Source organism: Myotis nattereri (genome assembly GCF_964212035.1).
Source record: "Myotis nattereri genome assembly, chromosome: 18".
Lineage (NCBI taxonomy): Eukaryota > Metazoa > Chordata > Mammalia > Chiroptera > Vespertilionidae > Myotis > Myotis nattereri.
The window spans coordinates 22,595,328-22,618,541 of record NC_138093.1 but is presented as its reverse complement, the minus strand read 5'-3'; the positions used below and the strand labels follow the sequence as shown (position 1 = coordinate 22,618,541).

The window sequence follows — 23,214 nt, the reverse complement described above, 5'->3', positions numbered from 1 at the left end:
TACAGGCATGGACTGCCATACATTTGTTAGTGACAGTCATAAGCAATCCCTTTCTATATAAAAGTTTACTGCATAAAAATCATTACCTTTCATCTGATTAATTTTTATTAAAAAATGACTGAAAAAAATTTGAGGGGGGTGATAGATGTGTTTAGTATCATGGTAAACCTGTGGCTTCATGGGTATAGACTTACTAGTATATAAGAACTTATCAAACTATACATTCTAAATACATGTAGGTTATGCTATGCCAATTAAATACACATACACAAAATAATCTATCTATATAAAAGCCTAAGCGACCGTTTGACAGATAGCTATGACGCACACTGACCACCAGGGGGCAGACACTCCGACCAGAAGGTTAGCTTGTTGCTGGGGTCCAGCCAATCGGGACTGGGCTAGACCGGCCGGACATGCCCTGGAGCCCTCCCATGGTCCCTCCCCAGCCCCGATCGTACACCAATGGGGTCCCAGATTGCAAGAGGGCGCAAGCCAGGCCGAGGGATCCCACCAGTGCATGAATCCATGCACTGGGCCTCTTGTGATATGTAAACTGTATTCCATTTTCATATGTGCCAAACAATGAGAACATCTGGTTAACAAACATTTATTTCCATGTAGATGCCATTTCAGGAATATCTAACTTTAGGAGGTACATGATATTGAGAAAACTAACCTGTTTTACATTCTGGACTTGAAAACTGTGCTACCTTTTGGACTTTTCGTACTGGCTTGACCACTTTCTTCTCTTTACTTTTTTCAGCAGGTTTCTCTTTCATAGAGATGTCTTCTGAAAATCAGAAACATTTACAGCAAATATTACAATTATTTCAACCCACCTACTTGTCCTCCCCCAGTATGAAAAATCAATATAAACTTTATAATTCTTCACTGAGGCTATTTCTATGACCCATAAGCTACCAATGCCAGCTCCTTTTACGAAAAGGTCTAAAGATTACTACTACTCCACCGTTAGGTTCCAAATATTTGTATTTATTTTTTTCAGCAAATACTTGAGAAATGTAACTCGATTCCACAAACTGGAAGAAACTTCAACAGTAATGCTTTCCAGCCGAGGTTCCACAGCATTTATAGAATCTCAAGAGATAAGCACTTTCTCAGATTCCGATTTCGTTTAAAACTTCCTATGTAACTGAGATATTAATGAACTTCTAGAATAAAACTTCATAAAATACCTAATATTCCTAAATTATGCCTTTATAATTACGCTAGTGAAATATGTCAAGGTATTTCACATACAAATTACTACTCACTAATTTTTTCAATTCTAATCTGGGACTATATACAGGGATGGGCAAAAGTAGTTTTACATAGTACAAATAAATAATACAAGAATTAATAAATAAATAATAAAGGAAAAACTCTGTTTCACATATTCACAACTATAAACCTATTTTTGCTCGTGTGTGTGTGTGTGTCTGTGTGTGTGTGTTTGTGTGTGAATTAACCTCCACTACAAATAAATAAAGTAAATAAATATACTTTAAAATATACACAGAGAGCTCTGCATTCTGGGCAAAGTGGAAGTAAGTATGAGTCAAAGGCAGGAGCATACCAAATGTCTAAGAAACAGCAGGAGGCCAGTTTGCATGAAGTGAAGAAAGAGAAAAGTTGAATATACTAATAAGCTTAAGAAATCTATTATATATCCAAAGGAAGATGTGTCATTAGCAGCTGGATATAAGAGTCTGAGTTCAGAGGAGACGTTTGGAACAGAGACATAAATTTGGAATCATCATCAACAAATATTTAAAGCCCTGAGACAAGCTCATGTGTATGTAGATATATAAAAGTTGGGAGGGGAGAGGGCGGGAAAGGAAAGAAGGGGAGGAGGACAGATCCAAGTACTAAGAATGGGACATGCCAATTTTTAGAGATCAGAAGTAGGTCAGGAAAAAAACTGAAAAGGAGCAACCAGATTGAGCAGGAAAACCAAACACTTATGGTATCCTAAATGTCCAGTGAAGAGTTTTTAAAAGAGTTTCAATCATGTCCAATGTTGTGAGAAATCAAGATGACAAATCAAAATTAAACACTGGATTTAGCAATGTGGAAGTAGCTGTTCCCTGGTGGTCAGCATACATCATAGCGAGCAATCAAACTCCCGTTCTCCCAGTTGAACTCCCGAGGGGACACTTTGCATATTAGCTTTTTATATAGAGATACTTCTTCTCCACAAAAAAATTTCTGAATACAGTGCTCTATAATTAACAGTAGGAAAACTGGACTCAACACTTAAAATGCCACCAAATTTATTAGAAGGAACTCCATGGAGGCTTACTAGAAAAATCTCTGGCTTTACAGTCAGAGATGGCTTTGAATCTTGGCTTCAATTCTTTTTTCTATTGTTGACTATTATAGATGTTCCCATTTCCCTGTCTTTATCCCCTTCCACCCAGCCCCCGTCCCCCTTGGCTTCGCAACCTTGGGAAAATTATTCTTTGAGCCTCTATTTCCTCAACTGTAAAAAACACAGAACATTAAATACTGCATCTTGTCCAAAATCATACTAGGTGTTCAATACTTAATAACATTATGAGTATGACCTTCCTATTTCCCTCTTCCTATCTTCCAGAAGTACCTCGTATTTCCAATCCTCTAACATTATTCCCTTCCTATAAGGTTCATTTTTCTTCCTGCATTTTGCCCTCATGTTAGTATCGTCTTAACTGCTGCCTGCCAAACACTGACCACTTCAAAGATCTCAAGAGATCTAGCAGAAGAAATAAACTTCAACTAGACGGCTGTATTTTCTTCAAACAGGCCCTACTCTGCAAGTCCCTCAGTTTAAAAATAGCTTCACTTCTGTCACATCAGCCTTGTATGCTAATTTTAACCCTGGAGCAGAGCCTAGAGGCTAAGAGAGCCTTATGACTAAAACCACCACCACTTCAGTATACTATGTAGTTAGAAAAGGGAAATATCTTTAGCTTGGTGACCATTTTTATGTTTAAACTAGTGGCCCGTTGCACGAAATTCGTGAACATTAAAAGGGAATTAGAGGAAATATTTTAATATTGCTATTTGCCCTTTCTCTATAATAAAAGTGTCACAGATGAAAGAAAATCAGTTAAATGTGTATGAAAATCTCTCACCTGTCAGAGTCTGGGGCACGCTAAGGGACCCAGAGTCAAGTCCCTGCCCGCCCACGTGCGCCTCGAAATCGCATGAGACTCAGACCCAGCCAGCTCCACCCCTGTCAAGCCCCGCAGGGTGGGGGGGTGCAACCTCAGGTCCCCCAGCCCATAGCCAGGCAGTGGATACAGCCTCAGGTCCCCCAGCCCCCTCGCAAGGGCACGAGAGCATGATGACCATTTGCATATTAGCTCTTTATTATATAGGATATTTTAAGTTAGATAGTATGCATGATATAACACTAAAAATCTTAGAAAGCTCTACTCTCACCTGCTAAGTGAAGTGCTAAGTCTCGATACAGTTCTCTACTCATGTTTTGAAACTCAGCCTCTTGCCACACTTTGCCATCAGGTGTTCGAATCTTGGTCTCTGAAGGATTGAAGCCTAATACATTTCAACACACAGAACATTCTTATCAAAGTTGCTTTATAAGTTTTGTTCGTTATACTTTTTTTTAAATAAGATATAATTAACATACTTTAAATTCACTCTTTTAAAGTGTACACCTCAGTGGTTTGTAGTATATTTACAAAGTTATACAACTATCACCATCTAATTCCCAAGCACTTCATCTCCCTGAAAAAAAACCCTGTACACATTAGCATTTGCCCCCCACACAACTGTTGTCTGTTCCCTGGCAACTGCTCATCTACTTTCTATCTTTATGAATGTGGCTATTCTGGACATTTCATATAAATAGAATCATACAATATGTGGTTTTGTGTCTGGCTTCTTCACTTAGCATAAGTTTTCAATATTTATCCACTGTATAACATGTATCAAAACTTTATTCCTTTTCATTGTCAAATGATATTTCAATGCACAGTGGGGCCTTGACTTACGAGTGTCCCGACTAACGAGTTTTTCAAGATATGAGCCTTCTCTCGGCCAATTTTTTGCTTTGAGTTGCAAGCTAAAATTCGGGTTATGAGCCAGCTTAAGATACCCCACCGCTAGTTGGCGCAGTGAAGGCCACAACATCAGCCCAGCATCATGTGTCTCACTCATTCACTGTTGATTTGACATACGAGTAATTTGAGTTACGAGCTCCGTCACGGAACGAATTAAACTCGTAAGTCAAGGACCCACTGTATGGATATACCAACATTTGTTATCTATTCATCAGCTGATGGACATTCTATTTTTTGGCTACTATTAATGCCACTGCTATGAACATATGTGTACAAGTTTTTATGTGGACATGTTTTCAATCCCCATGGGTATTATACCTAGAAGTGGAATAGCTGGGTCATATAGTAACTCTATATTTAAATTTTTGAGGAACTGCTAAACTGTTTTCTAAATTAACTGTAGTACTATTTTGCATTCTCACCAGCAATGTATGAGGGTTTCAATTTCTCCACATCCTCACCAACACTAGTTATTGTCTGTCTTTTTTATTACCGTCCCCCTACTAGATGTGAAATGGTATCTCAAGTATGGTTTTGACTTGCATTTCCCTAATAACTAATAATGCTGAGCAGCTTTATAAGGTTCATGAAAGGAATGCAAAATCAGCTACTACATAATGTGTTGACAAATACTATTTGGAAAAAGTAAGCTTCAGGGAGATAAAGCAATATATATTTATTCAAAAAGATTAGAAGTGTCCCTAGCTGCTTTGGCTCAGTGGATAGAGCGTTGGACTGTGGACTGAAGGGTCCAGGTTTGATTCTGGTCAAGGGCATATGCCCAGGTTGTGGGCTCGATCCCCAGTTGGGGGCATGCAGGAGGCAGCTGGTCAATGATTCTCTCTCATCATTGATGTTTCTATCTCTCTCCCTCTCCCTTCCTCTCTGAAATCAATAAAAAGACTAGAAGTGGAGAAATACTGAATTAAATAATAAAAATGTCAATCATAAATTATAAATATCAGAGATTTAAACTATCCTTCTCAAGACTGACAGAGAGACTACTTATTCTTTTCTTTGAAGATAGGCCTTAGTTGCTAACATCTGTCAGACTTTGCCTATGACTGAACTAACTTCTAGAATAAACAAACCTTAAATGTATAATATGCATTTAATGGGTTTGACATAAGTATAGCAAAAGTTTTGGATAGTAACTCACTATCTCAGAAACAACAAGCACATTTGACCCCGCCATTTGCTATTTGCTCTGTCAACAGTGTGGACAATTACTACATAGTACACAAATAACTAAAAGGTATAAAAGAATTTTATTAGTAATACATTAGACCAATCATGGATAACAGAGCAATTTTTTCCATGATTCTAAAGAGAACTATTCACAATTTTATCACAAATTAGCTAGAATAAAATGCAAATTACCTGTTTTTTAAAAACTAATTCACAATGAATGTCATTAGCAAAACAAAATAAAACTGGTAATTCGTCTAAATGTACACAGCAAAATTTGTTCTGCAGAAAAAAAAGGACTAAAGACACTTTAGGACTATAAAAAATTACAAAAGTGGTCAGAGAAAAATTGGATTTAGTAGAAAAATACAAAACAAAATTGAGTAGAGCAAAAACTGTCCTAGCTTGTTAATAACTTAAAATTAAAAGAAGAAACAAATCTTGACAATATTTTGATCTTCATACATTTATCTAGAAAAACTGAACTTGGAAAAATATCCACAAAAGTTACAATGGTGGACGTTTTCATGACAAAAGTCTAACACAGACTAACCTGATCAATGAATTAACTCTTTAATTAAAACTTTACATGATGACCCTATGAAAATAATTTCAGGAACATAAAAATACATACTTCTTAAAACCACTATATATAAAAACATGAGCTGGCTAAAAACAGACATTCTCTCTGAAAGAGTTATACCAACTCTATCAATGTTAAACACAGGGGGGAAAACTCTAGTGTCAAAACTTGAGAGTTAAAACAACAGGAATCAAATGTTATTGCCAAAATATTCCGTAACTAAATATTAACTCAAACTCACTAAACTGTTCTTTAAGTATTACTTGTGAAAGAATTCCTAATAACAATCTAAATACAATGGCAGAATAAGAGCAATATTCTTCAGTTCTCTGAAAATGTACTAGCTCTTACTTCCTTTTTTTCAACTTATTAAATGTTCATACTATGGCCCTGATGGACTTATTAATGATTCAAATTCTCAACTCTATCCCAGAAGTTCTGATTTAGGTCCAGTGTAGGATCCAGAAACCTGCATTTTTAACTTGCACCTTGAATTAATTTCTTGATTTGAGAATTACAACTATTTTAAAGATGATCTTTTCTACTCAAATACATCCTGGGGAGATAGAGGAATAAGGAGACAGAAAGAGAAAGATACAAGGACTGATTACAAACCTTTATATGCTGGAGCAGGTGGTGCTGTTGCCACTTTCCTGACTTTTGCTGTCACTGAGCTATCAACATTAACAACCATTACTGGGTGGTCAATATGACCCTGATTCTGGCTCCGGCCATTTATTTCTTCTGAGTGTTCCCACTGTTTTCTAATCCGCTCCTTGAGTTTCTCCAGTTTGACATCATGTTGTCGCCGCTTTAAGATGTCTAATCTTTGGGAATTAGAAGTACTCGTAGAAGAGGGAGAAGAGTCAGTTAGCCGTAATACTTTTGGATCAATATCATGGCCTATGTTATTGCCAGAAGCCTTCAAATTGTTCTCATTTCCCTTTGTTCTATTAGGCTTTTCTTCCTCAGTTCTCATTGGAGCTGCCATCTTAATCAAACTTTCAGAATTTTGCAATGCATCAATTGCTGGTCGATCATTTAAAAACCTAACAACAGTATCATTCATGACAGATGATTGGGAACTCTCAAAATCACGGCAATGTGTATTCCGTTCTTCTCGACTGCTTACCCTCCAGTTCCCATTTTCAGGCTTTTCTTCATTAACATCCACACAATATACATGCTTTGACTCTAAAGGATTGGGACTTATATTGGAAGGTGTGCCATGAGCTTCCCTATTATTAAAAAATAATAATTAGTTTTAAATAAAAAGTACAAAAACCAATCAAAATGAAATCAGCCTTACAAATGGAGAACTCCAAACTAAAATTAGAGAACAAACGATACCCAGAAATTCCAGTAGGTTAAAACTAATAAAATAACCATTACTAACATTAAGACTCAATGACCTCTCTATCAGGTTCTAAATCATAATGTACACATTATAAAATAAGAAAAATACAAAAGGTTTTGTGGAGAGATTTAAGAATGATAAAAAATAGGATTATATTCTGATTTTGGATATTCGTTTGGCACCTTTTACCAAAATGTATGTTTTACTCCTTCATGAAATCTTAAATACTAGGAAAAAAGTTCTCAAATACTGGCATTTCATGTGTGTAACTTCTAAATAACGTACCAAATTAACAAATAAATTGGGAGCAGATATAAAGTAAAAGTACAATAAATATTTTCCTTTAAATAAATGTGGTTAGTAAAGTCAAACCTCTTTGAACCACAGACTACTCTTTTGGCAGCTTCAAACTATGTAAAGCATATGGAGAAACTCTGCGGTAAGCAAGAAGACTAGACATAGCCAAAGCACATATCACAAAGTCCACATTTTCTATTCATAAAAACACCAGCACAAATCTTCCTTCAGAGACTATTTTTATTTATGCATCATTCTAATAAGTTATATTTTGGAAACAGAAACAGTTTATTAAAAGGAAGTTAATGAAGACAAAAAGGCCTAAGCAGCAAGAACACATGAATCATGAAAAAACACTCAACAATATTATAAAAGCACACATTGCAACAACCTGGACATGCAATGTCTGAAAGAGTAGACTTTGCCACCTGCGGCTATTGAGCACTTGAAACGTGGTTAGTCCAAATTGTGATGTGCTATAAGTCACATATGAATTCAAAAGACTTAAAGCATCAACAAAAGAATGATGCCTGTGTGTATGTAACTACTAAAATATGTTTAGATTCCACATGTGGCCGCATTAATGGGATTATTGTATAGCACTGATAGAGATGTTTCATTTAAAGGCTTAAAACTGCCACAAAAAGTCTTACAGCCATGACTATTACAGCATAATATGATACTTAGATCTATTAGGAGTATTTGAGTATGTGTGTTTATCTAAGGAGATAGTAGCCTACAGCTTTCATCAGATTCTCAGTGAGGTCCATGACCCAAAAAACATTAGATCCTGTTCTGGGTGGTTGAATATTAAATTAGACGGGGGCTGAGAACCGAGTCCTGCAGCTTCCACTAGATATCATGACTAACTGCAATTATTTTCACTATCTTGACCAGACTGTAACAATTCACAGTTAAAACGATTTAGGTCTAAAATTAGCACAGGTGAAAATAGAATAAAGCATTAAAAGAATAAAGCATTAAAAATAAATTAAATTAAAAATATAAGTTTCTAGGCAAGTTGCTTAATATTTTTGTGGTTAAAGATTCTGAACTCTGATTATTTTTCATAATTTTCTTTTCTCTTTTTTCTAAACTATGAACTTTTACTCAGATTAGATCCATGGCCTTCTCTTTACATTTCTTTCACCATTTTGATTATTACAACATTAGTGACAACTCCCAATTTATATTCCCAGCCCTGACCTTTCTGTACATATTCCTATCCTAATTTTCAAGTGCCTACTAAATATTTTCACATAGACATTTCAAAATTGCATCAAATTGAACTATTGAAAATGGAACTCATAATCCACCTCTATCTCTCAAACTCTTTCTCTCAAATTTAAGAGTATAAACATATACCCATTACTATCAAGCAGCATCATGAAACTCCTTGACTTATTGATTGGCACTTTAAAATACTAAAAGTGCTTATAAATGCAATAAAGAAATATAAGGGTCAGTGTTTATTACTTCTTACTATTTGCTATACTAAGAGCACAAACACATTTATATCATTAGTAAAATGTCCCACAAAGACAAAATTTGATAATTTTATAGTTGAATATCCTAAATTATCACCTAACCAAAAACACAAAGCATTTTATATCATCCATACTATCAAAATTCATTCATTAAACTTGAACATCTAACTAAATAAGTTGCTGAAAGGAGCCACTGGCTAATGGTAAAACAATAAGCCAACCCACATTCTCAAGAAGAAATTTTAGGTAACTGATTAATGCTATCAAAAAAAGGAGAAAACGACGCTATACAAAGTTCATTATGTATAATATCCCATATGAGATATTAAGGGAGGGAGGGAAGAACCACAGTTCCTGAGTAATTTGTAGCAAACATACTTATTGCAATGGTGGTAGGTGCCTGGAGCAAATATTACTACTTCTTCTCTCCCCAAATATTTAATTAGTAAATGTAGAAAGTCAGTATTTCATAATATAAAAGACGTTTGCTTTATTTTTTTCTGAAAAATGAAAAGGTAATAATACCAGAGCCAGAGTGCTATGAAAAAGTCGGAAAATAAACTATAATCTTACTGTAAATATTACAGGCTAGCCCTATTTGATAACTTTTTAAGAAAAACAACACTAACCTGTAAGAAGCCAAAGGTTCACGGAATTCCACACGATTATTTTTCTTTACATTACTTTCCAGGGTGGTAACTCTGAGAGGACTACGAGATTTCTCTTTCCGTGATTTAGAAGATTTGGAAGTTGGAGCATTAAGCCAAGTTTCATCCAGGTACCTACCGTCTGGGGAGGGAAAAAAAATCTGTGAGAACATATGATATAAAATACTACTGTCTCTGAATCTGGCAAGGATCTAAGAAAATAACTTAGGTATCTATTATTTCTGAGATCTCTAGCTGGATATTATATAAGTAGATGGAAAAAACACAGGCTATTTAAATTATTACAGTAACTCAAATCTATAGAGGAAGATTATATTCTGTGCAAACAATGCAAAATAAAATTCAACATATAAAATTTCTTTTTGTCAAAGGCTCTCACTCACTTAAAAAAGGAAATACCAGATAAAACCCAAAAGATTCACAGATTTTTTTTAAAAAGCACAATTTCAGTAGAAAGTAGTAACCTGCAGGTTTTAGACCACTGATTAGGAAACCAAAGAATTAAATATATGAAAAATAAACAAAAAATCATTGGCATTGTGTGAATTTATGACAGCATCTATAAAACAGATATTCCATTTATGATTTTAAACTCCAACAAAAGATACAAATCTTATTAAGCCAACTAAATTTCAAAGTGACATAAAGACCTGTGAATTTCTTTGTTAAAAAATACATAAAACCCCAAAGGCTCAAAATCAAATTCTCACCACTAAAAACAAATGAAAATTCACTGTCAAAGGTGATGCAGTGGTGCTTAAGTCCCTAATTAATCGATAAGGAAAATAGCACCTACAGTCAATAAATCTGAGGCTGCTTCGTAATTACTTAGTACCAAAGGAAAAATGAAGAGATAAATCTCTGACAAGAAAGCAAGCAAATACATGGGACTATGAGAAGAAATTAAACTGAATCAAAACCAACATCAAAAATTTATATTACATATATCCAGTAACTTCATACATACCTTTTCTACTTATTTTTCGGGTAGCACTTGCAGAAGATTTCTTGGTATCCATGACAGAATCAAACACAGCTGTACTTGTAGGGGTTACTTCTAATTTGTTTTCAATGTGTCTCAGCTAAAGTTAAATACCATTACAACAAATAGGTTAATTCTGTAAATAGCCAGCTACTATCAAATTACAGAGTTATTTAAAACTATATCAAAAAATAAATAAATAAAAAATAAAACTATATTGCCCAATACCTTCCTCCAAAATACGGAAAAAAACTCAGGAATATTTTACTTTAATGAACAAAACTATAGTGTTTTCATTACTTATTTCTTCAACTATACTGACAATTGGCACAATGCTGCCCAAATTTAGACAAGAAAACCAAAAACATTCTGAGGAATATCAAAGACTTTCTATTTGTCTTGACCTATTTTTTAATTGTTGTTTTATTAAAGCGGTAAAAGTTTTCTGACAGCTGCATATCATTATGCGTATATCTTGTGCATGTTACATGCAAAAAGTAGGAAAACATAATTCAGCCATACTAAACCTTAAGAGTACTATTCAAACAGCTACAACTTTTATAGTCTTTTGTCTGTAAAATAAGTTTCACAATAAGGATAAAAATAACAAGATAGAATTCAGGTTTCCATACAATTTATAATATAAGTCAATTTTTGGTATAATCATCAATGTTCTCAATGATTTGAAAAAGCATTTTCAAAAAAAAAAGCATTTTCCCTTAATAGTAATCATTTGTAGTAACCAAAATGGTGAAAAAAATGTATTTAGATCTATTAAACAGAAAAGGTATAAAAAAAACAAATTAGGAGAGAACCAAGATGGTGGCATAAGTAAACACTGGAGAATGCTGCCTCGCACAACCACTTCAAAAATACAACTAAAAGACGGAAAGGACATCACCCAGAACCACAGGAAAGCTGGCTGAGGGGAAATTCTTCAACTAGAAGGAAAGAGAACAGCATACTGAGACTCAGAGGAGGCACAGTGCGGAAAATACAAAGGTGCGGAGATGCACGCGAAGTGGGCTGGCGGCTGAGGGCGAAGTTGTCTGTCTCAATTGGGAGGGAGGCTCAGGCCCTGAGCTCCAGTTCTGGGCGAGTCTCTAGGGACCCAGACTCAAACGGGAGAAGCGGGACTGCTTGGCATCTGTTGGAACGCGAGGGCAGCTTTCTCTCCAAGGTTTGCAGCGGTTGCTGGGACTCTGAGAGGCAGAGCCTCTGGGGACGGGACTGAGAGCAGCCATAACTGCTCCCTCTGCCCACCCTGTTTGATCCCCTGTGACCTGCTCTGCCCAAGCCCTGCACAGAGCCATTTGCTGGATAGCCTCAGGCAAAGGCTAGATTAGCACCTCCCAAGAGGACAGAAGTCTTCCCACTGCAGACACAGCTGACTCTCACAGCCAGTTGGCCTGGAGGTCAAATCCACCCAGTATTAACTACAACAATCAAGGCTTAACTACAACAAGACTGTGCACAAAGACCACTAGGGGGTGCACCAAGAAAGCATAAAAAAAATGCGGAGACAAAGAAACAGGACAAAATTGTCAATGGAAGATATAGAGTTCAGAACCACACTTTTAAGGTCTCTCAAGAACTGTCTAGAAGCTGCCGATAAACTTAATGAGATCTACAAGAAATCTAATGAGACCCTCGATGTTATGATAAAGAACCAACTAGAAATTAAGCATACACTGACTGAAATAAAGAATACTATACAGACTCCCAACAGCAGACCAGAGGAGCGCAAGAATCAAGTCAAAGATTTGAAATGCAAAGAAGCAAAAAACACCCAACCGGAAAAGCAAAATGAAAAAAGAATCCGAAAATACGAAGATAGTGTAAGGAGCCTCTGGGACAGCTTCAAGCGTACCAACATCAGAGTTATAGGGGTGCCAGAAGATGAGAGAGAGCAAGATATTGAAAACCTATTTGAAGAAATAATGACAGAAAACTTCCCCTACCTGGTGAAAGAAATAGACTTACAAGTCCAGGAAGCGCAGAGAACCCCAAACAAAAGGAATCCAAAGAGGACCACACCAAGACACATCATAATTAAAATGCCAAGAGCGAAAGACAAAGAGAGAATCTTAAAAGCAGCAAGAGAAAGAAACTCAGTTACCTACAAGGGAATACCCATACGACTGTCAGCTGATTTCTCAACAGAAACTTTGCAGGTCAGAAGGGAGTGGCAAGAAATATTCAAAGTGATGAATGCCAAGAACCTACAACCAAGATTACTTTATCCAGCAAAGCTATCATTCAGAACTGAAGGTCAGGTAAAGAGCTTCACAGATAAGGAAAAACTAAAGGAGTTCATCACCACCAAACCAGTATTATATGAAATGCTGAAAGGTATCCTTTAAGAAGAGGAAGAAGAAGAAAAAGGTAAAGATACAAATTATGAACAACAAACATGCATCTATCAACAAGTGAATCTAAGAATCAAGTGAATAAATAATCTGGTGATCATAATAGAATCAGGGACATAGAAAGGGAATGGACTGACTATTCTTGGGGGGGAAAGGGGTGTGGGAGATGCGGGAAGAGACTGGACAAAAATCATGCACCTATGGATGAGGACAGTGGGTGGGGAGTGAGGGCGGAGGGTGGGGTGGGAACTGGAAGGAGGGGAGTTATGGGGGGAAAAAAGAGGAACAAATGTAATAATCTGAACAATAAAGATTTAATAAAAAAAAAGAACAAATTAAAATAATAAAAATTCCACCACAGAGAGACAAAAAAACTTTGTATAAAATTCTGGCTTATCTTCTTTTGAATTTTTGCAGTGCAATGTACTCACAAAAGTGAAAAAATCCTATAATAGTTCTGTATCAGGCTTCCCTTCCTCCATTCATGAGCCCCTTATCACCCTTAAAAATTCTTTTAAAACATCCAATCATTTTGAAAAATAACTAACAGTTCAGTTCTAAATTAGTTTAGATCTAAATTAAACTGGAGGATAGAAATTACTCCTGCATTATAGATGTATAATGCTCATGTAGAAGAGAGAAAATATAGCTCTGGCCAGGTGGCTCAGTTGGCTGGAGTGTCTTTCTATACACCAAAAGGTTGCAGATTTGCTTCCCAGTCAAGACACATATCTAAGTTACGGGTTTGATCCCTGGTCAGGGCGTGTATAGGAGGCAAGCAATCGATGTTTCTCTCTCTCTGACCCTTCCTCTCTCCCTAAAATCAATTAAAAAAAAACATATCCTCGGATGAATTGCTATTAATGAGGTCAAAATTTGACCCTGCACCCTGGTAGTTGCTCAGTGGTTAGAGCATCGGCTTGCCCACATACCTCAGTTGCAGATTGCACCGCCTCTGTAGGAGAGAGTAAGGGAAGCAACCAATTGATGTGTCTGTCTCACATCAATGTTTCTTTCTGTCTCTCTCCCCCCTCCTCCCTCCCTTCCACTCTCTCTAGAAATCAATGGAAAAAACATCCTCGGGTGAAAATTAAAAAAAAAATAATTTTACCCTGCATTATATATATATATTTTAAATATGTTTTATTGATTTTCTACAGAGAGGAAGGGAGAGGGACAGGAAGTTAGAAACATCGATGAGAGAGAAACACCAATCAGCCACCTCCTGCACGCCCCCCTACTGGGGATGTGCCCGCAACGAAGGTACATGCCCTTGACCGGAATTGAACCTGGGACCCTTGAGTCCGCAGGCCGATGCTCTATTCACTGAGCCAAACCGGTTCTGGCTGACCCTGCATTATAACCAAATGTAGGTTACAGTACATTTTCCAGATTGATTTTTAAACCAGTTCAAAAGATTAGGAGACAGAAAATAACATCCTATATAATAAAAGCCTAATATACAAATTGACTAAATGGCAGAACAATTGGTCGGTGGGGGGTGGGGCCGAAGACCAGGAGGCACCAGGCCAGCTAAGGCGGATGCCAGCGGGCAAAGGGAGGGGATGGCAATTGGGGGTGGCAGTGGAGGGGTGATGGGGGGCAGGGCAAGGTGATGGGGGGGCAGGGCCGGCTGCTCGCCAGCGAGGGCAGTCCCTCTATTGGCCTGCCATTCACCTCCCGCAAAAGGAGGCCAGACTGCTGCTTAGGCCCGCTCCCCAGAGGGGAGCTGTCAGTCGGGCATTCTCCGAGGGCTCCTGGACTGCGAGAGGGCGCAGGTTGGGCTGAGGGAACCCCCCCCCAAGTGCACGATTTTCGTGCACCTGGCCTCTAGTATTCAAATAATAAGAAGTAGGTGATTCAAATTCAGATAGAATACAAAAGAAAACCAAAAGAACATATTAGAAGAGTAATGTGCCCAGAGAACAAATGAAAAAGGAAGGAGTCTCCCTTCGAAGGGACTATGCATCACATACCATACATATTTGTTTTACTAAACTCCTGATTAAATTGGACACACACACACACGCAAATGAGAACAGGTTGCTCACAGTCATTCTTCAGTAATGCTGAAAGAAACCCTTCTATTACTGCCACAGAAAATAAGAGATAATTCAGTCCATTCAAGAAGTAGTTGTCCCTTTCATTTCCTGACTGAGCCCTTTACCTAAACTTAGCTCCACCTTCCCAAATTCATTTTGTTTTAAATCTTCATTTCAACACACCAAATGAACAAATTTAATAAAGGAGAATAAGTAGTAGAAATTACTTTAATATTTTATATGTCATAGTGTTAATGTTCCAGATACCTAAAGTGTCTTGATTATTCTTTTATTATTTAACTAGAGGCCCAGCGCATGAAATTGTGCACGGGTAGGGTCCCTAGACCTGCCCTGCGATCAGGGCCATCTTCTGCCCACTTGCCAGTCCCCAGTCCCACCCCGCCGCCACCCCCTGGTTCTCTGTGGTTCCCCATTCGCCATGGTTTCCCATTTGCCATGCTGCAATCGGAGCCTGTGGACCTGGGGGAGGAACCAAGAGGTTGGCCGTCTCAGTTCTGCCTGCTTGCCAGTCCCACCCCCCAACCACCCACCCCGGTTCCCAGTGGTTCCCCATTTGCCATACTGCGTTTGGAGCCCACAGGCCGGGGGGGACCGAGAGGTGGTCAATGCACCTCATAGCAACTGGTCGAGCAGTCGTTCCGGTCGTTAAGCTTATGGTCGCTGGCCTTTTATTATATAGGATAGTTGTCATTATGTTCATTTGGTAATATATGGTATACTAGAGGCCCGGTGCATGAAATTCGTGCACGGGGTGGGGTCCCTCTGCTGGGCCTGCACCCTCTCCAATCTGGGACACCTCGGAGGATGTACGACTGCCAGTTTAGGCCCTGCGAGATCAGGCCTAAACCAGCAGTTGGACATCCCTCTCACAATCCAGGACCATTGGCTCCTAACCGCTCACCTGTCTGCCTGATCACCCCTAACTGCCTCTGCTTGCTGGTGTGATTGTCCTCTAACTGCCCTCCTAATGGGTCTGGTTGCCCCCTAACTGCCCCCCTGACAGCCTGATAGCCCCTGCCTTGGCCCCTGCCACTGTGGCTTTGTCCAGAAGGATGTCTGGAAGACGTCCTGTCTAATTAGCATATTACCCTTTTATTAGTATAGACTAGAGGCCCGGTGCACAAAAATTTGTGCACTTGGGGGGGGGAGGGCCTCAGCCCGGCCTGTGCCCTCTTGCAGTCTGGGACCCCTCGGGAGATGGCCACCTGCTGGCTTAGGCCTGCTCCCTGGGGGATGGGGCCTAAGCTGGCAATCAGACATCCCTCTGGCAGTCTGGCAGCCTGGCAGCCCTCGGGGGATGTCCACTTGCCAGCGAGGAGCAGACCTAAGCTGCAGTCGGACATCCTTAGCGCTGCTGAGGAGGCAGGAGAGGCTCCCACCACCACCGCTGTACTGGCAGCCATCAGCCTGGCTTGTGGCTGAGCAGAGCTCCCCCATCTGGGAGTGAGCTGACCACCAGAGGGCAGCTCCTGCATTGAGCATCTGCCCCCTGGTGGTCAGTGTGTGTCATAGTGACCAGTCATTCCCATTCTTTCTGCTGTTAGGGTCAGTTTGTATATTACCCTTTTACTATATAGGATAGAGGCCTGGTGCACGGGTGGGGGCCGGCTGGTTTGCCCTGAAAGGTGTCCCAGATCAGGATAGGGGTCCCCACTGGGGTGCCTGGCCAGCCTGGATAAGGGGCTGATGCTGTTTTCAAGCTGGCCACACTCCCTTTAGGGTGGGGGTCCCCACTGGGATGCCTGGCCAGTCTGGGTGAGGGACTGAAGGCCGTTTTCAGGCTGGCCGGCAACTGAAGCTCCCAGCCTCTCCTTTTTTTCTTTTCTTTTTTTAATTCTGGGATTTATTTACCTTCTATAATTGAAACTTTGCTGTGGTCACTGCTCGCTCCAGCTCTGAGGCCACGGCTGGCTGAAAGCAGGTATCTGGGGTTTGTTTAGCTTCTATAATTGAAACTTTGTTGCTTAGAGTGTAGCTTAGAGCAGGCCGCGGCAGGAAGGGAACCTTGGCTTCCTCCATCACTGGAGCAAGCAAACCTCCGGCTCGCTTCAGCTGCATGGCTTCCGGCCGCCATCTTGGTTGGGTTAATTTGCATATCTCACTGATTAGCCAATGGGAGGTGTAGCGAAGGTATGGTCAATTACCATGTTTGTCTATTATTAGATAGGATAATTTCTTACCAAAATGTCAACCTTATTTTGTTACCAAAAGCACTGTAGAAAAAATTTTAATTTATTCAATTACAACAAGTAATCAATTTTAAACCAGAAAGAAATGGAAACTATAACTACTTACAGCAGCCTTGGTCTGAGAATGTGCATCCCACGATGTGGTTATATCTGCTGGGGAACATTGATATTTACTGAATCTAAAGCTCTGAAGTAGACCTTGGAATCTACATTTTAACAAGCTCCCAAATACATTCAAAAATTTGAAACCCTCTTTATTAGGCAGAACTATTCTCTAACAAGTGCTGTACTATATTGAGCCAAAACATGGTTCTTCTCCCATCCAATAACGTTGAGCTTCCTAATACAGTATACAGTTGAGTTGTATTAGACACTGGTCCTATTAGTCCTTAGGACAGGTGGACTAACCCCCACTCACACTCCAATTTCACATCTCCAACAATTTACCCCAATGAGCTGAACAAATACAAAATTTTGCATTGTATGGTAAGTCACATTATGTATAAAGATTAGAAAACTACACCTAAAATCTTTCATATAACAGCCCTTCACATAGTATAAGGCCATATATTTCCCCTGAGTCATACTTCTCTAGGATATTTTCATTTCCTCCAAATGCTCCTTATGTGACATGATTTCCAGATCCCTCAGAAACTCAACAATCTTCCTCCAGATATACTCCAGTCTGTCTATGTCCCTCAAAAAATATCACACTCTAAATTACGGTTATCCCCAAAAGCATCATTTTGAAGAGTTCAACGAGACTATTATTTTTGTTACCAGTGCACTATAGGTGTATATTAAGAGCTATGTCATACTACTTAAGCCAGAATTTCTAAGAAATTGTATAAAACTAGTTTTACATATACTGATTCTTTTTCAAAAAATATTTTTTTCCTTTACCATAGGATGCCTTAGAAGGTAAGTTACCTTGTATCTTCAAAACAAAATTAAAATTTTAAAATAGAAAACATTATTTTTTAAACTGCATTAATCATATGTAAAAAAATTTAATTATTTATCCCTTTTATAAATCAAAGCATGTGTATAATTTTCATTACTGATTAGTTCAGAATTTTATACATATGACCTAAACAAAGGATTAATAAATTCAGTTAAAAAAAAAATCATACCTTGAACAGTATCCTTGCTTTGAGAGTTCCTTGGATTTGGTAAAGGCACCTCTTTTGATTTGCTGCTCCTCATCCTGCCAATTTACCTGCAATCATATCATCAGTATTCACTGAGCATCAATATAACAATGTTAGTAAAGAAAATGCCCTTACTTATCTTGTCTTTCATTAAAGTCAGAAAAAGATTTTGTCCTCTCTAAAAGTTATCTTTATACCCTCATAAGAATTCCTGAAATTCTATCTAAATAGATCTGTTCTTCATGAAAGAATACATATGTGTGTGTGTGTGTGTGTGTGTGTGTGTGTGTGTGTGTGTATAAATATAATGTGTAAAATTTTTTTAAAAGATCACTGTGGAAAAGGCACAATGAAAAAAATCTCTTCATAGAAAGGAGTGAATCTAGTATGTCAAAACTCTATCTTTAAAGTATAAACTTTAAATTGCAAAATGCCTTTTTTAACCACTTTAAAGTGTTCACCAAATCAAACAGGTTTGGTGGAACATCACCCCATGCACCAAGAGGTCACTGGTTCAATTTCTGGCATATGCCTGGGTTTCTGACTTGATCCCCAGGAGGGGGTGTGCAGGAGGTAGCTGATCGATGTTTCTATTCCTCTCTCCCTCTCCCTTCCTCTCTCTCTAAAAACAAAAACAAGCATATTTTTTAAAAAAGAACTGAGAGATAAACAATACTATCTTTAAAATATTTCTCTCTCCCTGCCTGTGTGGCTCAGTAATTGAGCATCAACCTATAAACCAGGAGGCCGTGGTTCGATTCCTGGTCAGGGCACATGCCCAGGTGAAGGCTGGATCCCCAATAGGGGGTGTGCAAGAGGCAGCTGATCAATGATTTTCTCTCATCATTGATGTCTCTATTTCTCTTCCTTCCTCTCTGAAATCAATAAAAAATATATTAAAAATATTTGTTTTGGCACATAAAATATGCCTCCATACAGCTGCTGAAAAAATTTTTATGCTATTTCCGTAATCTCTCTCTCTCATCCCTTTACCTCTAATTCAGAGCATCATCTTTAGCCTAAATTATGGTAAAAAGCTTCCTAAATTATTATTCTCCTAATCTCTTCTTCATACACAACCAAAGTTATCTTTCTAAAACAGAACCTAGCAAATCTGCTTTTATAACTCTTCAATGACTATTACATATGGTACAAAATTCCAAGTTCTTAGCATGATGGAACTTGGAGGCCTTCACAACCTTAATTCACAATCTTGGGCCTTGCTATCTTCATTGTATACCAATTGTTCCTATCAAATCACCGTACCTAGAGAGCATTCTCTGAGCACTAAAAATCTGCATCAAAAATTTGCATTATCTCCATATCTTTTTCTAAATTTTCTCCAGCAGTAATACCCTTCAAAGACAAACTAATGTCATCTCCTATAAGCCTTTCCACGATTGTCCTTGAACAGAATTACTACTTCCCTGGTTTCCAATAGCATTCTGTGCACTTTTTATATCCTTTATCATCACACACACACACATACACACACACACACACATCATTCATTCACTCATTCATTCAATGAATATTAGCTGAACTTACTTAACCTTCACAATCTAATGGAAGGGACACATAAACAAATACTTAATATACAGTGTGATGACTATATCATAAAGTTACAAATAGTATATATATATATATATATATATATATATATATATATATATATTTCCATATCCCCACAAGCCTGTCCTTAAGGACTCTATCTTCTGATTCATCTTCATATCAATAGAGTCCTTCAATGAAGAGATAAACAAATGGGAATGTTAGAAGCTGATAGGATCTCAATTTACACAGAAAAGAATAGAGAATCAAAGGCAGGGTTGGAGTGAAAGGATGAATAGAAATGGGAGGAAGGTAAATCAATAAAAATGAGAGAGAAAAAATGAGCAAAGAAACAGAAGAGGTGGTTAAAAAGCCAGGCTGGAAAATTATTCATAAAAAAGGAAGAGAGGGGAGAAACCAAGATGGCGGCATAGGTAAACACCGGAAATTGCTGCCGGAGGGGTGTCTCCAGCACAGAAATTCTCCCACTGCAGACACAGCTGATTCTCACAGCCAACTGGCCTGGAGGTCAATCCCTCCCGATGATACCTACAACAATCAAGGCTTAACTACAACAAGACTGTGCACAAAGCCTACAAGGGGGTGCACCAAGAGTGTCCACCTCAGGTAATTGGGGAGGCTGAGCCACTGGGCCCCATAGGACACCTAGCACAGAAAGCCACTCTATCGACACAGCGAAGCATAAAAAAATGTGGAGACAAAGAAACAGGACACAAATGACAGAGATGGAGGAAAGCAAACTACTGGATATAGAGTTCAAAACCACACTTTTAAGGCTTTTCAAGAATTTTCTAGAAACCGCCAATAAACTTAATGAGACCCTCAAGAAATCTAATGAGACTCTCGAGGTTGTGATAAAGGACCAACTACAAATTAAGCATACACTGACTGAAATAAAGAATATTATACAGAGTTCCAACAGCAGACTAGAGGATCACAAGAATCAGGTCAAAGATTTGAAGTACGAAGAAGCAAAAAACATCCAACGGGAAAAACAAAAAGAAAAAAGATTCCAAAAATATGAAGATAGTGTAAGGAGCCTCTGGGACAGCTTCAAGCGTACCAACATCCGAATTTGGGGGTGCCAGAAGAAGAGAGAGAACAAGATATTGAAAACCTATTTGAAGAAATAGTGACAGAAAACTTCCCCTACCTGGTGAAAGAAATAGACTTACAAGTCCAGGAAGCGCAGAGAACCCCAAACAAAAGGAATCCAAAGAGGACCACACCAAGACACATCATAATTAAAATGCCAAGAGCGAAAGACAAAGAGAGAATCTTAAAAGCAGCAAGAGAAAAAAAGTCAGTTACCTATAAGGGAGTACCCATACAACTGTCAGCTGATTTCTCAACAGAAACTATGCAAGCTAGAAGGGAGTGGCAAGAAATATTCAAAGTGATGAATACCAAGAACCTACAACCAAGATTACTTTACCCAGCAAAGCTATCATTCAGAACTGAAGGTCAGATAAAGAGCTTCACAGATAAGAAAAAGCTAAAGGAGGTCTCACCACCAAACCAGTATTATATGAAATGCTGAAAGGTATCCTTTAAGAAGAAGAAGAAGAAAAAGGTAAAGATACAAATTATGAACAACAAATACACATCTATCAACAAGTGAATCTAAAAATCAAGTGAATAAATAATCTGATGAACAGAATAAACTGGTGAATGTAGTAGAATCAGGGGCATAGAAAGGGAGTGGACTGACTATTCTCAGGGGCGGGGGAAGGAATGTGGGGGGTTGGGAAGAGACTGGACAAAAATCATACACCTATGGATGAGGACAGTCAGGGGCAGGGGGGTAAGGGCAGAGGGTGGGGTGGGAACTGGGTGGAGAGGAGCTATGGGGGGAAAAAAGAGGAACAACTGTAATAATCTGAACAATAAAGATTTAATTTAAAAAAAAAAAAGGAAGAGAACACAACATACACTACTAGGTCCATAAGGCAGGAAAACAAAAGAAATGGAAAACAGGGAAATGGAATTCATATACTAATTTGCAAGTAGCCTGTAAAAATTTATGGTAAAATTACAAGGCACACACACACATACACACACACACACAAAGTATAATTACTCTTAATGATAACAGAGAAAAGAAGAGGGCTACAGGTGGCCATATAATAAGCTAAATTGTTTGATGCCATGGAAAACAATGGGAGTCATATGATAAAAAGCACATCATCGATATGAAATGAATCAGAAGACTGGAGCAAATGATAAAGCCCTTGCTCTGGCTATACCCAAGTAAAAACCTTATTATGAGGCCAAAAAAAAAAAAATAGTACAAGAAGTATGTAAAAACTGTATTGGAGATTTATTTATTCACTCTCTGGACATGAACAAGGTAATGAGCAGTTAAACTGGAGCAACAAAACACTGCCATCGAGATTCATTGAACAGCACAAACTACTCAGAAAGGAAGAAGATATTTCTCCCAGCTACTCACCCAGAGCAAAAATGAACTACTAGCCTGGCCAGTGTTGCTCAGTGGTTGAGCGTCGACCTCTGAACCAAGAGTTCATTGGTTTGATTCCCAATCAGGGCACATGCCTGGATTGCGGGCTCCATCCCCAGTAGGGGGCATACAGGAGGCAGCCAATCAATGATTCTCATCATTGATGTTTTTATCTCTCTCTCCCTCTCCCTTCCTCTCTGAAATAAATAAAAATATATATTAAAAAAGTAATTAACTACCAGATCCATGGCTTCAATCTCACACACACAAAAAAATCTTAGTTTTTCTAGAGTGGAATGGTGTGGCCCCAGCTAAATAGATTCTTTGCAGGAATTACTAGAGAGATAATACTAACTACCAGGCTACAACTTGGCAAACACATCTACCTTGTTAAGAATTCTGTCACCTAGCCAGTTTGGCTCAGTGGATAGGGAATCGGCTTGCGGACTGAAGGGCCCCAGGTTCAATTCCGGTCAAGGCACATGCCTGGGTTGTGGGCTCAGTCCAATGTGCAGGAGGCAGCCAATCAATGATTCCTTCTCATCACTGATGCTTCTACCTCTCTCTTCCTCTCCCTTTCTCTCTGAAATCAATAGAAATACATAAAAAAAAAAAGAAGTCTGTGTCTATCCGGCCAGTGTTGCTCAGTGGTTGAGTGTAGACCTATGAACCAGGGGGTCACAGTTTGATTCCAGGTCAGGACACTATGCCTGGGTTGTGGGCTCCATCCCCCACAGGAGCAATGCAGGAGGCAGGTAATAAATGATTCTCATCAAT

At 38.6% G+C, this 23,214-nt stretch overlaps 1 protein-coding gene across 1 annotated transcript in view; it reads right to left on the bottom strand.

Annotated features, from left to right (window-relative positions):
* CEP350 (centrosomal protein 350) overlaps window positions 1–22,974 on the bottom strand; it is a 103,520-nt gene extending 80,546 nt beyond the window's left edge. Inside the window, exons 1-8 of the mRNA XM_081112357.1 lie at window positions 22,429–22,974; window positions 18,387–18,472; window positions 17,360–17,403; window positions 10,618–10,732; window positions 9,612–9,771; window positions 6,457–7,079; window positions 3,430–3,543; window positions 680–793 (exon numbers count right to left, since the gene is read on the bottom strand). Coding sequence (XP_080968483.1) covers window positions 680–793; window positions 3,430–3,543; window positions 6,457–7,079; window positions 9,612–9,771; window positions 10,618–10,732; window positions 17,360–17,403; window positions 18,387–18,459 — 1,243 coding nt within the window. The 5' untranslated portion in view covers window positions 18,460–18,472; window positions 22,429–22,974. The remainder of the gene's footprint in view (window positions 1–679; window positions 794–3,429; window positions 3,544–6,456; window positions 7,080–9,611; window positions 9,772–10,617; window positions 10,733–17,359; window positions 17,404–18,386; window positions 18,473–22,428) is intronic.
* Window positions 22,975–23,214: the final 240 nt, after the last annotated feature.